This window comes from Hyperoodon ampullatus (genome assembly GCF_949752795.1).
Source record: "Hyperoodon ampullatus genome assembly, chromosome: 1".
NCBI lineage: Eukaryota > Metazoa > Chordata > Mammalia > Artiodactyla > Ziphiidae > Hyperoodon > Hyperoodon ampullatus.
In genome coordinates, this window is record NC_136914.1 from 202,352,227 (window position 1) to 202,367,547 (window position 15,321).

At 41.7% G+C, this 15,321-nt stretch overlaps 1 protein-coding gene across 1 annotated transcript in view; it reads right to left on the reverse strand.

Moving 5' to 3' along the window:
• Positions 1-15,321, reverse strand: part of ARMH3 (armadillo like helical domain containing 3) — a gene marked incomplete at its 3' end in the record, with an annotated part of 562,435 nt that overhangs the window by 70,408 nt on the left and 476,706 nt on the right. Inside the window, exon 24 of the mRNA XM_079715021.1 lies at positions 6,231-6,306. Coding sequence (XP_079571147.1) covers positions 6,231-6,306 — 76 coding nt within the window. The remainder of the gene's footprint in view (positions 1-6,230; positions 6,307-15,321) is intronic.

The window sequence follows — 15,321 nt, forward strand, 5'->3', positions numbered from 1 at the left end:
TGTTCCCAGGCATTGGGGAAATGATATTATAGCAGCCTCATTTTGGTGCTTTGTTTTAATCTGCATAATGCTTTTCATTCTCTGTAATGGGAGATCTGCAGGGTCTGATTAACAGAAGAAAGGTCATTACTGATAAACTCTGACCCCGGGGATAATCTGAGCCTGCCTGCCACTTTAGAGCAGAAAACTGAACTAGAAGATTATGTTCGTGTACTCCTTGCTACTCAAGAGCCATCTGCCCAATGCCTCTGCTTCTATCATTAGTCACTTTAGTCCATATTTACTTTTCACTAGACTAAGTTGCATCTTTCAGCTGAAATGCTTGGCATCAAACTGCTCCCCCTCTCAACTCGTCAGTCTGATAAGAGAGCTGTGACTAAGAGGCAAATTTTGTAGCCCAAACAGGTGCATGGGCAAAGGGATTTGGGGAGATTTTGCCTGGCTGAGACCTTCTATTCCCTTCCCAACTCTAACTCTGTGGCCATCAACAGTGGCCTTGAATACTGCCTGAGGGTGTTCCGTACCCCCCACCCCATGACAGTCAGAATTCTATACACAGCCCACTCCAAAGGGTGTTATTCTCAATGAACCCACATATCCAGAGGGTGCTGAGAGATTTTCTTGTCCTTAGAGTCCCCAGCAGAGTGTACATTTGAAGCATTCCTTTTTTTTTTTTTTTTTTGAGGGAGTATTTTTTAGGATGAAGGAAAATAGCTACGTAAACACTTAAGCAGGAGGGAGGAGCACACCTCAGCATCGGAACAAAAAGACCAGTGGAGCAAACAGGGCGACAAGAGGCAATCTCACTAGGGAACAATTAAGAGATGTACAAAGAAATGCACTAAATTCTCATTCCAAACCCCAGGCTTGTCACTAACCCCAGCAGTATCTAAAAAGTCATTCTCAAAGACAAACTAAACTTTAGCTTAATGCATTCCAAATAAAAGGAAAAATTAATATATTAACCATAGAGTAATATCATAGATCAAACTTTATCCACCTTAAGAAAATTACAGATCAGGAGAAAAACCTATTTGCAGCCATTCAGCCACTGTTTCTGTGAGCAACAAGAGAACAGGATTGTGATCTTGGTGCTAATAAAATGCTCATTAAGTGAAAAGCAATAAGATGCTAACGTGAAGAGATTCATTAAGGGCTTCAAATTACTTACCTTGAAAGTTCTTTGGTTAGATGAAGGTCAGATTTTAGTCTAACATTTTTCTTTTTCTCTTTTGACTAATTAGGTTAATAGTCAGCAGACATCTTCCCTAAAGTACAGGACCTCACTAGGGTAGCCTGCTAAGTGGTGACAGGAAATATTTAGCATAGAAGTCTCCAAGCAAAACTTCTAAATGTTTTCCTTCCAGCCCTGCACATAGCCCCTCAGGGTATTTTTCCTTTGGGGATCAGTAGATATGTGAAGGCAGCTGAAGTAACAATTAAACCAAGTGGAATTTTAAAGGGGGAGCAATACTATTTTATTTTTCTTGTGGCAAAGCAATGGAACAACGCTCTGATGGGGAGGAACAAACATAGGGCCCTGTATGTTAATGACATCAGGTGTTCAAATAAAAATAGAAGTTTCTAAGCAGCTGCATTTTAAGAATCTCTGAAGGATCAAACAGGAAGAGAGAGACAAATTGTTTAAACACAAATAACTTTGACAGTTAAAGAACTAGCATGACTAAGCCACGAAAGACAAGTAAAAAGCAAACAGACTGACACTTGAGCAAATTTAGGCCTCCAAGCAAGTAGAAGTACTTTTAATTTTCACTGTCACAATCTAAACTCCAAAAAAAAGAAAGATCTGCAGCCTTTCTGCTGCTTTTCACTGTTGGTGAGATACTGTTAGGGTTGCCATTGCATGCACTGCGTTCCAGAAGATCCCAAAGACATAACTTGTAGCTGTCATCAACTGGCAAACCAGTCTCGGAGGCCCTCCCAGCTGTTAGGTATCTGAAAATTTCACATGCAACCCAATCCCTTGCTGTGATTATCAAAGAACATACATACTACAGGAGAGGTGGCTAAGAGTTTGTTCACTCTGCCTTAGAAATCCTTTCCAGGGGGTTTCCCTGGTGGTCCAGTGGTTAAGATTCTGCACTTCCACTGAAGGGGTTTGATCCCTGGTTGGGGAAGTTCCGCATGCCGTGAAGTGCACGCAAATTTAAAAGGAAGGAAGGAAGGATGGGAGGGAGGGAGGGAGTTAGGAAGGAAGGGAGAAAGAGAAAGAGAGAAAGGAAGGAAGGAAGGGAGAAAGAGAGAGAGAGAAAGAAAGAAGGAAGAAAGGAAGGAAGGAAGGAAGGAAGGAAGGAAGGAAGGAAGAAAGAAAGAAAAGAAAAGAAAATCCTTTCCAGGTGTAGGATCAACAAAAGAAAGAAAGAAATCCTTTCCAGGTGTGGGATCAATACAACCTTTACAAACAACATAAGTAAATGTTGCATACCATCCCCACTTTACTACTAAGCCTTTATACACTCAGTCGTTGATAATCAATTTGGTGGCCAGAAGTTAAATATCCCATAGTATCCCTGGGAGACCCACAGGTCCAATTTTCAGAAGTTAATATCCCATAGTATCCCTGGGAGACCCACAGGTCCAATTTTCCGACAGTCTCTTGTTTTCTAAACCACCCAAAGTTAACAGTGTCATGGATGTACAACACAAGGCTCTTAAGAAGCAAAGCTAAGGAGCATAAGGCAGCACTCATTACCATTGGCTCAGTGGAATGCTGACTTCTTAGTCATACCACTTATTTGCCCTCAGCTAAGAGAATACTAACTCGGAGACAAGAATACTCCTTGGAACACCCTTATTCAAAGCAACACAGCCTACCTACAAAGAAAAGCAAAACATCTTTTACAGGTAACATCTTAACATTTACAGAAGGGATAAATGAAGACATACTTAGGAAACATTCTAAGGAAGGCTCAGAATGCTAAACCAGAAAAATGGTATGGCAATTCCTCAAAATATTAAACATAAGATTACCATACAATCTATCAATTCCACTTCTGCGTATATTCGCAGAAGAAGTGAAAGCAGGAACTGAACAGATATTTGTACACCCATGTACAAATAAGCAAAACCACAACAACCAAAAGGTGGAAGCAATCCACTTGGGGTTTCATCAGTGATGAATGGATAAACAAAATGTGGCATATACACAAAATGGAATATCAGGGCTTCCCTGGTGGTGCAGTGGTTAAGAATCCGCCTGCCACTGCAGGAGACACAGGTTCGAGCCCTGGTCCGGGAAGATCCCACATGCCACGGAGCAACTAAGCCCGTGCGCCACAACTACTGAGCCTGAGCTCTAGAGCCCACAAGCCACAACTATTGAGCCCGTGTGCCACAACTACTGAAGCCAGCATGCCTAGAGCCTGTGCTCCGCAACAAGAGAAGCCACCACAGTGAGAAGCCCGTGCACCGCAACAGAGTAGCCCCCGCTCGCCGCAACTAGAGAAAGCCCATGCACAGCAACAAAGACCCAATGAAGCCATAAATGAATGAATGAATGAATGAATAAATAAATAAACAGGAATATTACTCAGCCTAAAAAGGAAGGAAATTCTGACACATGCTACAACAGGGATGAACCATACAGACATTACGCTAAATGAAATGACCAGTATTTTATAGTTTACTAAATACTTTTTTTTTTTTTTTTTTTTTTTTCGGTACGCGGGCTTCTCACTGTTGTGGCCTCTCCCGTTGCGGAGCACAGGCTCTGGATGCGCAGGCTCAGCGGCCATGGCTCACGGGCCCAGCCGCTCCGCGGCATATGGGATCCTCCCAGACCGGGGCACGAACCCGTATCCCCTGCATCAGCAGGCGGACTCTCAACCACTGCGCCACCAGGGAGGCCCTAAATACTTTAACATACGTTACATTATATGTAATTCTCACAACCACTTCCCTGTAAAGCAATTGATATCATCATGACCTCCATTTTATAGATAGTGGAAAGAGGTACAGAGATGCTGAATAACTTGCTCGAGATCACGTATTAAGGGGTAGAGACAAAAATTAAAAACCCAGTTTCTCTAACTCAAATTTCCATGCCCATGCCCCTTTCAATACATCATACTGAGTTTTCTGTTTACCTCCATAGTAACCTTTGATGTAACACTATAGAAGGAGGTGTTACTATATAAAAGAAAGAGCCCTGGACTTGTGAATTAGAAGACCTATGATTAATTCTCAGCTTTGCCACACAACAATTGTGGGATTTCTGCAATTCAAATATCCTTAAGACTCAGTTTCCTCATTGGTAAAAAGTATATTTTTTTAAAGTTTATAATGCATGCTATAGAGTTTGAAGACTGAAGAAGACAGCAGTTTAAGAAAGAGCAGCATCAAGTTTAGCACTTATTAAGTGAAAATAAATGTTAAAAAGGAAAAAAGTAAACTTTTGCAGGCTCAGCATCACCAGTATTTCCCCCTGATCTGGCTTTAGGGTGATAAGTGATATTCTAACACATCTTTCCAGTAATATCTTGAAAAAACTGACTGGATCTTTGAAACTTTTTACATATACTCCAAGTCTAATTCATTAGCAACAGTGAGGATGATATAATTACTCTCTGCAGCAAGTTAATCAAAGAAGTTTGAGGAATGAAAATGGAGGTATAGGTAGGCCTGATAGAGACCTACAAAGAGAAGGAAGAGGTCATGGTTATCTGCTCAAAGCTCAGGCCAGTCGTTTCTGGGCTATTCAGAAAAAGGACAGGCCAATAGCTTAAATCAGCTGTTTGATGGCCCTTGGGAAGAATGACAGCAGCCAAGCCAGAAGCCACTGAAACGAAAATCAACAAAGTAGGAGATAAAGCAAGCATACAGGATTGTGATCAAGGAAACAGGCCCCAGATGAAAAGGAACTGCCTGGAAAGCCTAAATAAGTACATGAATAAATAAACACAACATAAATTATACCCATATGCACTTCATACTGTAGCCCAGAATCTGGTGTTTCTTTCAAACACTCACATTTGTCATACTGCCCTTGGGTCACAAAGGGATATTTGGGAGAAAGCAGTTTGTAATTCCTGAATCCTACAGAAAATCACATTTATCATAAGGCCTTACTACAGTATCTGGCTTATTTGCTCGATGCAGTTATGTATTTAGTTGTGAGATTTATAAAACCGTGTTTACTACAAAATGTCTCGGGTCAGGTAAGGCAGATCAACCTTCAATACCTTCAATACAATCTTGTTAGCACATCTCACCCCCATGCTCCCTCATCCCAGCCCTCCCAACACACACATTTCACACTTTTTCTTTTGTTCCCAGATTTGCCAAACACTAGTACATCACTGCAGGGACAGGACATTTTACCTTAAAAAAAAAAAAAAAGGGCAAGAAAAGAAAGATATAGAAACAAACACAATCCCAGCTCTGTCACAAGTTAGAATCTATACCAAGTTGTAAATGTGCATTACTATTACTGGAAATGTCTGGCAAGGCTTACATCTGGAGCTAAATCAAGTTTCCCCATCTGTTGGGTTTGCCTCTTCTACTCAATGTTAATTTTTCAATTGTTTGCAAGAGCAATATAATAACTGTTGAGAAAATGAAAAATGATAGGCACAAAGGGAGCAAGGCATGTAAGAAAAGTCAGCCTTAGGTTTCATAATACTGAAGGCACATTCTCTCCATTTACAAACAGCTCACTCCTGTGAGTGTGTGCTACTTCCTCAAAACCCTTAACCAACTCCATGTCTGACTCAATTTTATCCAATACATACAGCACTCTATAATTGCCTTGCTGTTTCATAAGAAACCTAAAATGACTTAGCCCCATGAGCTCCATTTGGCTCTGTTTACCACAAATAGAAATAGCCATGTAAAGCAAAACGTCAAAGTTCCAGATACCCATGAGTCATTCATTCAACTCTTGGAGAATGACAGAAAAAATTGCCACAGAACAGCTTTCAGATGACCTATACACAGAAAACACTTTGGCAACAAAGATGCTGAAAAGGGCTTGCAACCATATCTTGGTAAGAAAATTCAGAGAAGAGCAAACACTGTGAGTTATTTCAATATGACAAAATGAAAGTCACATGCATTCCTGCTTTTCTTGATCAAATATGACAATTTCTTCCACTCCTACAGACATCAGGGCTTAAAATAGTGGTGCTGTTCAACACACTCCACTTAGAAAGGTACAATAAACCTCAGGATGAGACAAGGAACTCTGAAAGAGATAAATCCTCATTCCTCACCTGATATTAACCAACGCGTGGGTCACCTTGCTAGCTGCTTCTTTCCACTGGCCTGCATTGGTAGAAAGCCTCAGGACTGTAAAAAAGGAAAGAACAAAGATGTGTCAGACCCCTGGTATAAAACACAAATATGAGGAATGAAGACACATCGCAGAATATCACTATTAGAATAACCAAACGGAGCCTGGGTCAATCTTCTATTTAAGACATCTTCATCTAGGGAAAAAACGTTAAGGGCTTATTCTCAACTATCTTTACCGCAAACTTTTTCCTCTTTTTCTCACTTTCTATCAAAATATTCTACTCCTCCTCTGCCCTGGGTTCCCCTCTCTCAACTCCCTGCTAGTTTTTGCATTCATTTAAAATCTACACTGGGGTGGTGATGGGTCACCTGATTGCCACATTTATCATTTCCCTAATGGCTGGGGCTGATTTAGCGGAACTGGCCGGCTGAGTAAGTGCCCCCTCCTGCTCCACATACAGTATGTCTTTCTCCTGAAGGTCTAAGCTGGGTCAAACAGGACAAATAACCTTGCAAGACAGAAGATGGTCATGTTTCAATCAAGGAGTAACCTGTTTTAGCTCCTCTGACTTAACTGCGTGACCTGCAACATGAATCAACAGGAATATTCTTCCCTTCTCTGACCAAAGTCTCTTTTCCACCCTTACTCACAGGAGAAGGAATGATGGAAATACAGATCATCATATCCTCTATCAGCTATGAGCTTCATGGTCACACATTACAGTACCTACACTATTTTAGAAAAGACACAAACCAGCACAAGTGCTCCTTGAAAGAGCAAGCATATGGTGGGCACTCCAAGCATATGTTTTTAATGAGTGAATAACTAATATGAGCTAAACATGTAGCGAGTTTACTATGTGCCAGAAATTGGACAAAGGTTATATGCAATACAGCATACATATGAGACTCAGAGGAGACAAATAATTAATTGATCAAGTTCATTCACAGAGTTGTAGGTAATGGAGCTAGAATTTAAACCTAGAGAGAATGGTTCTACAGCCTGTACTTACACAGTGAATGGTTAAGAGTGTGAACTCTGAAGCCAACTGTCAGAGTCCCAGTCCAGCCCCTGCCACTTACTAGAGAATAATACCAATACTTACATGAAAGGATAATCATGAAAATCAAATAAGTTACATATAAAGCCTTAGATCAGTGCATGGCACATAGTAAATGTTATATAAGTATTAGCTATTATGAATTTAAATAGACTGGTCTCCCAAACAAATAAAAGAATATACCTGAGACTTTCTCAAAGGTTGGAAGTCACAGCCTAAGTAACATTAAGGAATGTGTAATCAATCTGCATAGGAACTTTACACCTGAGTACCATCACTACCTACTCCTGACCAGTATTCCTCTAGCAAGAAGAGTAGTAGCAGCAGCTCTACTAGAGGGAGGGCCTATAACTGTAATAGGGAAAGAAAGTTCATCTGGCTGCTCTGCATCTATTCTAGCAATACTTCATTTTTATAAATTCATGCAATTTTATGAAAGAGAAGATGGAAGCCTTAATAAAACATTATCAGAGAGCTGCTTTTCTAATTTACAAGATTTAGTGAAAGGGAACTTGGTATAGTTTCAAGTTAGAACTCCACAGTCTGAACTCAGGTTTCACCTAGTGTTTGTGCAAATTTATTCACGTAATGAACAAAATTGTTTCAAGCAGGTCAGATGTATTTTTTTCAACTCAATTGCAAAAACTGTTTAGATACATCTGTTTTTCACTAGACTCTCCACTAAATCATAAATTCTCTGATGGTGAGGACCTAACACTTATGGAATTGAGCTGAATTTTACTCTCCTTACCTCAGAGAGGTATTTAACTCTGTCCATGTATTATTTCTGTTAATATCCTGTCACTTCTGTTCTTAGTGAACAAGCACCCAGATAACCTCATCACTGCATTTCCCTTGGAAATGCCATAGGCTTTTACATTCTTTTCTAAGTTACCAAATTTAAGCACAAAATTATCTCAAAATGCCCTAAATGCCTCAAGCTAAGGTTATCATTTATGTAGTAAATTATGGTACACAAAAATAGCATACTATGTGGCCATTAAAGAAAGAGAGTTAAGTAATAGCAAAAACTGGAAACCATAATTTCCATGAAAAGAAGGAATGGTTAAATAAACTACATCCATAATATGCAAAAAAAAGAGAGAGAGAAAGAGACCTAAGAAAACTACAAAAAAATAGGAAAATGTTCTGACGGTTTAAAAAAACACGAAATAGGAAAACATAATTACAACTATGTAAAACTATGCATGCAAGTAGACTAATATACAACTATGAAAACAGTGGTCATACTAGAAAGGAGAGATTGTAAAATTTTTTTTACCTTGCTTTTTCTTTTCTAATTATCTTTTTTTTTTTTAATGAAAAAAACAGCTCAAAATATGGTATCATTTATGGTTCAGGGCAGCTTGTGTTGAGGTCCCTCCTATTCAGTGGATATCACTGCAATAAATTAATGCCATAGGAATATTAAATGTGTGCCTTTATCAAAAAAGTCTCAGTGAGCCTTCCTCTTCTAGCCATGATGGAGTATCAAGATATAATTAACCTTCCTACCTCAAACAATAGATAACTGAACAAAATATATGAAACAAGAGTTTTCAGTCACTGGACAACAGGTATATAGAACTGTGATCCCTGAAGAAGGAAAACAAACAAGGTGAACCCTATGATTACCCCAGCTTACTATGTGACAAAGTTTCTAGCCTACAGGGCAGGGAGGAGGAACTTGAACAGAATCCAGAAGTCTGCCAAGCCAAAGACATAGAGATGGGCAACTGGACGGGCCAAAGCACCTAGAATTTGTGGGGTAGAGTACTGTAGAGGAGGGATTTTGACAGGGAACTATGGAAGTTTGTAGAAGGGTCCTCTTACATCTTTTGCTGAGCACCAATCTTCACACAGGGAAAAAGGAAACTACTCAAAGCTGGCGGTGAAGAACCACTGGAAAAAAGAAGAAATTGTGGCGCTCATGGAAGGCTCCACAAATAAAATAATTTGTGTTTCTACCAGCAGGAGTGGAAAAACCTACTAATACATGGGTTATCAGGTAGAATCTGCAGATGGGTACTGCATTAGTAATGGGGCCAAATTAGCCCATAATAAAAGTTGCTCTCAACCTGCCCTAACAACCCTTAAAAGTAAACCCTAAAAGGACGAAACTGATTCCACACAACGTAACTGCATTCCAGAACAAAGTCCAACATTACATAAAAAAACATAAGAAAATCAAGCACTTACAACATTAATATTACAATGTTATAAATCCAATTTAAAAATTACCAGCATTCAGAGAAGCAGAAAAAAATATGACCCATAAGCAGGAGGAAAATCAGTCAATAGAAACAGATCTAGACATGAAGAGAGATGACGGAGTTAGCAGAAAAGGACATTAAAACAGCTATTGTAAATATGCTCCATATGCTCAGGAAGATTGAGGAAAATATAAACATGATGAGGAAAGAAATGAACATATTAAAGAAAGAAGTCTAAGTAGAACTTCTAGGGAAGAAAATGCTTTATGAAACAAAAAATACACTAGGATGAAATGAATTGAGATTAATGAGATTAACAGCACATTAGAAAAAATACAGAAGAAAAGATCAGTGAATTTGAAGACTGAGGAATAGAAACTATCTAAAATGAAAGACAGGGACTTCCCTGGTGGCACAGTGGTTAAGAATACACCTGCTGGGCTTCCCTGGTGGCGCAGTGGTTGACAGTCTGCCTGCCGATGCAGGGGACACGGGTTCGTGTCCCGGTCCGGGAAGATCCCACATGCCGCGGAGCGGCTGGGCCCGTGAGCCATGGCCGCTGGGCCTGCGCGTCCGGAGCCCGTGCTCCGCAACAGGAGAGGCCACAACAGTGAGAGGACACAGGTTCAAGCCCTGGTCCAGGAAGATCCCACATGCTGCAGAGCAACTAAGCCCGCGAGCCACAACTACTGAGCCCGTGTGCCACAACTACTGAAGCCCATGCACCTAGAGCCCGTGTTCTGCAACAAGAGAAGACACTGCAATGAGAAGCCCGCGCACCACAACAAAGAGTAGCCCCCGCTCACTGCAACTAGAGAAAGCCCGTGCAAAGACCCAACAAAGACCCAGTGCAGCCAAAAAGAAATAGTATAAATAAATAAAATAAAATGAAAGAGAGAGAAAAGACCAAAAAAAAAAAATGGAAAGAAAGGAAAAAATACCCACAGAGCTTTAGTGACTTATGGGACACTGTCAAGAGGTCTAACATATATATAATTAAAGTTCCAAAACAAGAAAAGAGGAGAGGGGACAGAAAAATATTTGAAGAAATTAACAGCCAAAACTTCTCCACATTTGATGAAAACTAGAAATCCACAGATCCAAGAAGTTCACGAGACTCCAGGAAAAATAAAGAAAACCATGTTAAGGCACATGATAAACTACTGAAAATCAGCAATAAAGAGAAAATGTTAAAAGCATGCAGAGAAAATATATATATACAGAGAAATGAAGCTAAGAATGACAGTAGACTTCTCATCAGGAGTTATGCAAGCCAGAAAACAACAAAATGACATTTTTTTAAGTATTGAAAGAAAAATTCTATATTCAGCAAAAATGTCTTTAAAAACTGAAAGTGAGACTACACTTCCAGTGTGGCAGAGTAAGCCTACTTCAGCCTCTCCCTCCTGCTGATTACAGTTAAAAATCCTGTATAAAATATAAAAAGTATTACCTGAGGGCTCTGAAAATTAAACAAAAGCAGACAGATTATAGAGGGGAGTTAAAACTTGGAGAAACACCCACAAAAGTGGGTTTTCAGGGTTTCTTTTTTCCTATTTTTCTCTTGCAGGTTTGCCTCAAGATTCAGACAGTCACAGAGATGCATGATAGAGGAGTTGGGTGGATGGCTAAAACTTCAATAGAAACCTCATCTTTCTGTAAACAGAAACCAGGAAAAGGGGCTTCTGCTACCCAGAGAACATAGAGGGAATCCTGGACAGACCAGGAGAAAGTGTTCCTCTAAGTCCGCATATGAAAGTTAGGCTCAGGGGAGCTGACCAAGCATGGAACAAATACAAAGTAGCAAAGCAAACCCTTTAAAAACTAAACTGCTATTTGAACTACAGTCCAGTCTCCTGAGTGGTGAGTATGTGGACCAGATCCAAAGTAGCATAGAAAGGGCTTTGAAAACTGAACTGATATTGGAACCACTACCTACAGAAAGTGAGAAAGAACCTGTGGTCTAACTGGATTGATTGCCTACTAATACCCAAAAAACCCCAAAAACCCTCCAGATTATAACTGAACCCTGAGTCTACACAACGTAAGAAAAATGTCCAGGATGTAATCCAAAATTACTCAACTTATAAGGAACCAGGACATACAAAGAACCAGGATAGGGCCTCCCTGGTGGCGCAGTGGTTGAGAGTCCGCCTGCCGATGCAGGGGATACGGGTTCGTGCCCCGGTCTGGGAGGATCCCATATGCCGCGGAGCGGCTGGGCCCGTGAGCCATGGCCGCTGAGCCTGCGCATCCGGAGCCTGTGCTCCGCAACGGGAGAGGCCACAACGGTGAGAGGCCCGCGTACCGCAAAAAAAAAAAAAAAAAAAAAAAAAAAAAAAAAAAAAAAGAACCAGGATATACAATAAAACAAGAAAATGTAACAAATTCTCAAGAGAAAAGACAAACAGATGCCTGATGTGACACAGATGTTAAAATTATCAAAGAGTTTTAGAGCAACTATTACAAATATGCTCCATTAGAAAAAGGCAAACATTCCTGAATGAATGGTAAGGTAGAACTGCTCAGGAGAGAAACTGAAACTATAAAAAGGAACCAATTAAAACATTTAGAAGTAAAACATATATTATGTAAAATAAAAAATTCTCTAGATGGACTTAATAGCAGAATGGATTGACACAGAAATCAGTAAACCTAAAGACAGAACAATAAGAAATTATTAAACATGAAGAACAGGAAAAAATGGGGGGGAAAACAGGGCCTCAGAGACCTGTGTAACAGTATCAGAAAGTCTCACATTTGTGTTATTGTAGTCCAAGAAGAAAGGGAGACAGATATTAAGGGCAGAAAACAATTTGCAAAAGAGAATGGCTGGGGCTTCCCTGGTGGCATAGTGGTTAAGAATCCGCCTGCCAATGCAGGGGACACGAGTTCAAGCCCTGGTCCGGGAAGATCCCACATGCCGCAGAGCAATTAAGCCCATGCGCCGCAACTACTGAACCTGCGCTCTAGAGCCAGTGAGCCATAACTACTGAACCCGTGTGCCACAACTACTGAAGCCTGCGCGCCTAGAGCCCATGCTCTGCAACAAGAGAAGCCACCACCATGAGAAGCCCGCGCACTGCAACGAAGAGTAGCCCCCACTTGCTGCAACTAGAGAAAGCCTGCACACAGCAACAAAGACCCAATGCAGCCAAAAATAAATAAATAAATAATTTTAAAAAAGAATGGCTGAAAACTCCCAAATTTGGTGAGATTCAAGATCCTCAGCAAACCCCAAACAGGATAAACACAAAGAAAAACCAGGCCAAAACATATCATAATCAAACTTCTGAAAGCCAAAGATAAGGAAAAGTAATTTAAAAGAAGTGGGAGAAAAACAACATATTACAAACAAGGGAACATGATTCAAATGAACACAGATTTATTATCAGAAACCATACAGGCCAAAAAAAGGGGAATAACATCTTCAAAGTACTTAAAGGTAAGAACTATAACTCAATATCCTATATCCAGCAAAAATACCCTTCCGGAATGAAAGAAAACAAACAACAACAAAAAATCTTGTCACCAGAAGCCCAAAAAAATGCTACAGAAAATTCTTAAAGACTGTTGAGAAATGATATCAGAAAGGAATTTGGATCTTCAGGAATAAAAAGAGCAAAAGAAATGGAAAACATAGAGGCAAATATAAAAAATATATTTTTCCCTCTGAAGTTCTTTAGGATTTGGATGATTGTCACAAGTGAAAATTATAGCATTGTCTGGTGGGGTTTTCAATGTAGATATAATACATATGACAACTATAATATCAAAGTAAGTGTGGGGGGCTGGTGATTAGAGAACCCTATATAGTAGCAAAGCTTGTATATTTTACTGAAGTGGTACAACACTAACTCTAAAGTTGGCTGCATTTAGTGACTTGCTTCCAAAGAACAGAGCACGGAACAGGAGGGAAAAAGCAATCCTGCAGAGGAGAAACTTTGCAAACACTTCCTTAACCAAGTGATCAAGATTAACATCACCAGTGATTAAGTCATGTTAATAACATATACCCTTGATGTGATGAAAAGGCCACTCTGACACTGTGGCATTCTTCCCCCAAATGCATAACCTTAGTCCAACCATGAGTAAGTCATCAGACAAACCCAAATTGAAGAAGGTTCTCCTCAAAACTGTCAAGGCGACCCCGGAGGAAGATGGCGGAAGAGTAAGACGTGGAGATCACCTTCCTCCCCACAGATACATCAGAAATTCATCTACACGTGGAACAACTCCTACAGAACACCTACTGAACGCTGACAGAAGACCTCAGACCCCCCAAAAGGCAAGAAGCTCCCCACATACCTGGGTAGGGCAAAAGAAAAAAAGAATAAACAGAGACAATAGGATAGGGACGGGACCTGCACCAGTGGGAGGGAGCCGTGAAGGAGGAAAGGTTTCCACACACTACAAGCCCCTTCGCGGGCGGAGACTGCAGGTGGCGGAGGGGGAAAGCTTCGGAGTAGCGGAGGAGAGCACAGCAACAGGGGTGTGGAGGGCAAAGCGGAGAGATTCCGGCACAGAGGATCGGTGCCCTCAGGCACACACCAGCCCGAGAGGCTTGTCTGCTCGGCCGCCGGGGCGGGCGGGGTTGGGAGCTGAGGCTCGGGTATCGGCTGCCGAAGAGGCAAGAGACTTTTTTCCCTTTTGTTTCCTGGTGCGCGAGGAGAGAGCATTAAGAGGGCTGCTTGGGGAAGCGCCGGAGACAGGCGCGAGCCGCGGCTAAAGGCGTGGACCTCGGAGACGGGCGTGGGACGCTGGGGCGGCTGCTGCTGCTGCCGCCGACGCCGTGGGGCCTGTGTGCGAGCGCGGGTCACTGTCCGCCCCGCCTTCCGGGGGGCCTGTGCACCCCGCCACTGCCGGGGTCCCGGGACAGCGCACGGAGCGCCTCGGGCTGCTGCAACGTCACGCTGGCCTCTGCCGCCGCAGGCCCGCCCCACACTGCGCGCCCCTCCCTCCCCTCTGCCTGAGTGAGCCAGAGCCCCCGAATCAGCGGCTCCTTTAAACCCGTCCTGTCTGAGCGAAGAACGGACGCCCTCCGGCGACCTACACGCAGAGGCGGGGCCGGGTCCAAGGCTGAGACCCGGGAGCTGTGAGAGCAGAGACAGGGAAATCTCTCTGTGCAGCTTCGGAGGCAGCGGATTAAAGCTCCACGGTCCATTTGATGTGCCCTGCGTCTGTGGAGTGCACAAATGGACAGCGAATCATCCCAAATTGAGGAAGTGGACTTTGAGGACAAGATTTAAGACTTTCCCCCCTTTTCCTCTTTTTACAACGAATTATCCCAAATTAAGGAGGTGGACTTGGAGAGCAAGATTTTTGATTTTCCCCCCTGCTCTCTTTTTGTGAATGTGTATGCGTAATCTTCTGTGTAAGATTCTCTCTGTATAGCTTTGCTTCCACCATATGTCCCAGGGTTCTATCGGTCCGTTTTTTTTTTTCAATAATTACTTTTTAATTTTAATAACGCTACTATATTTCATACTTTATTCTATTTTACTTTACCTGCTCTTTCTTTTTTTCCTACCTTCCCTTCCTCCCTCCCTCCGCTCCTCCTTTCCTTCTTTCTTTTTCTTTCCTCCCTCCCTCCCTCCCACCCTTCTTCTTTCCACTTTCTTTTTCTTTCCTTCCTCCCTCCCTCCCTCCTGTCTTTCTTTCTTTCTTTCCTTCCTCCCTCCCTTCTTCCATTCACTCTTCCTTTTGCTTTCATTCCTCCCTCCCTCCCTCCTTTCTTTCTTTCCATCCTTCCTCCCTCCCTCCTTTCTTTCTTTCTTCCTTCCTTCCTTTCTTCC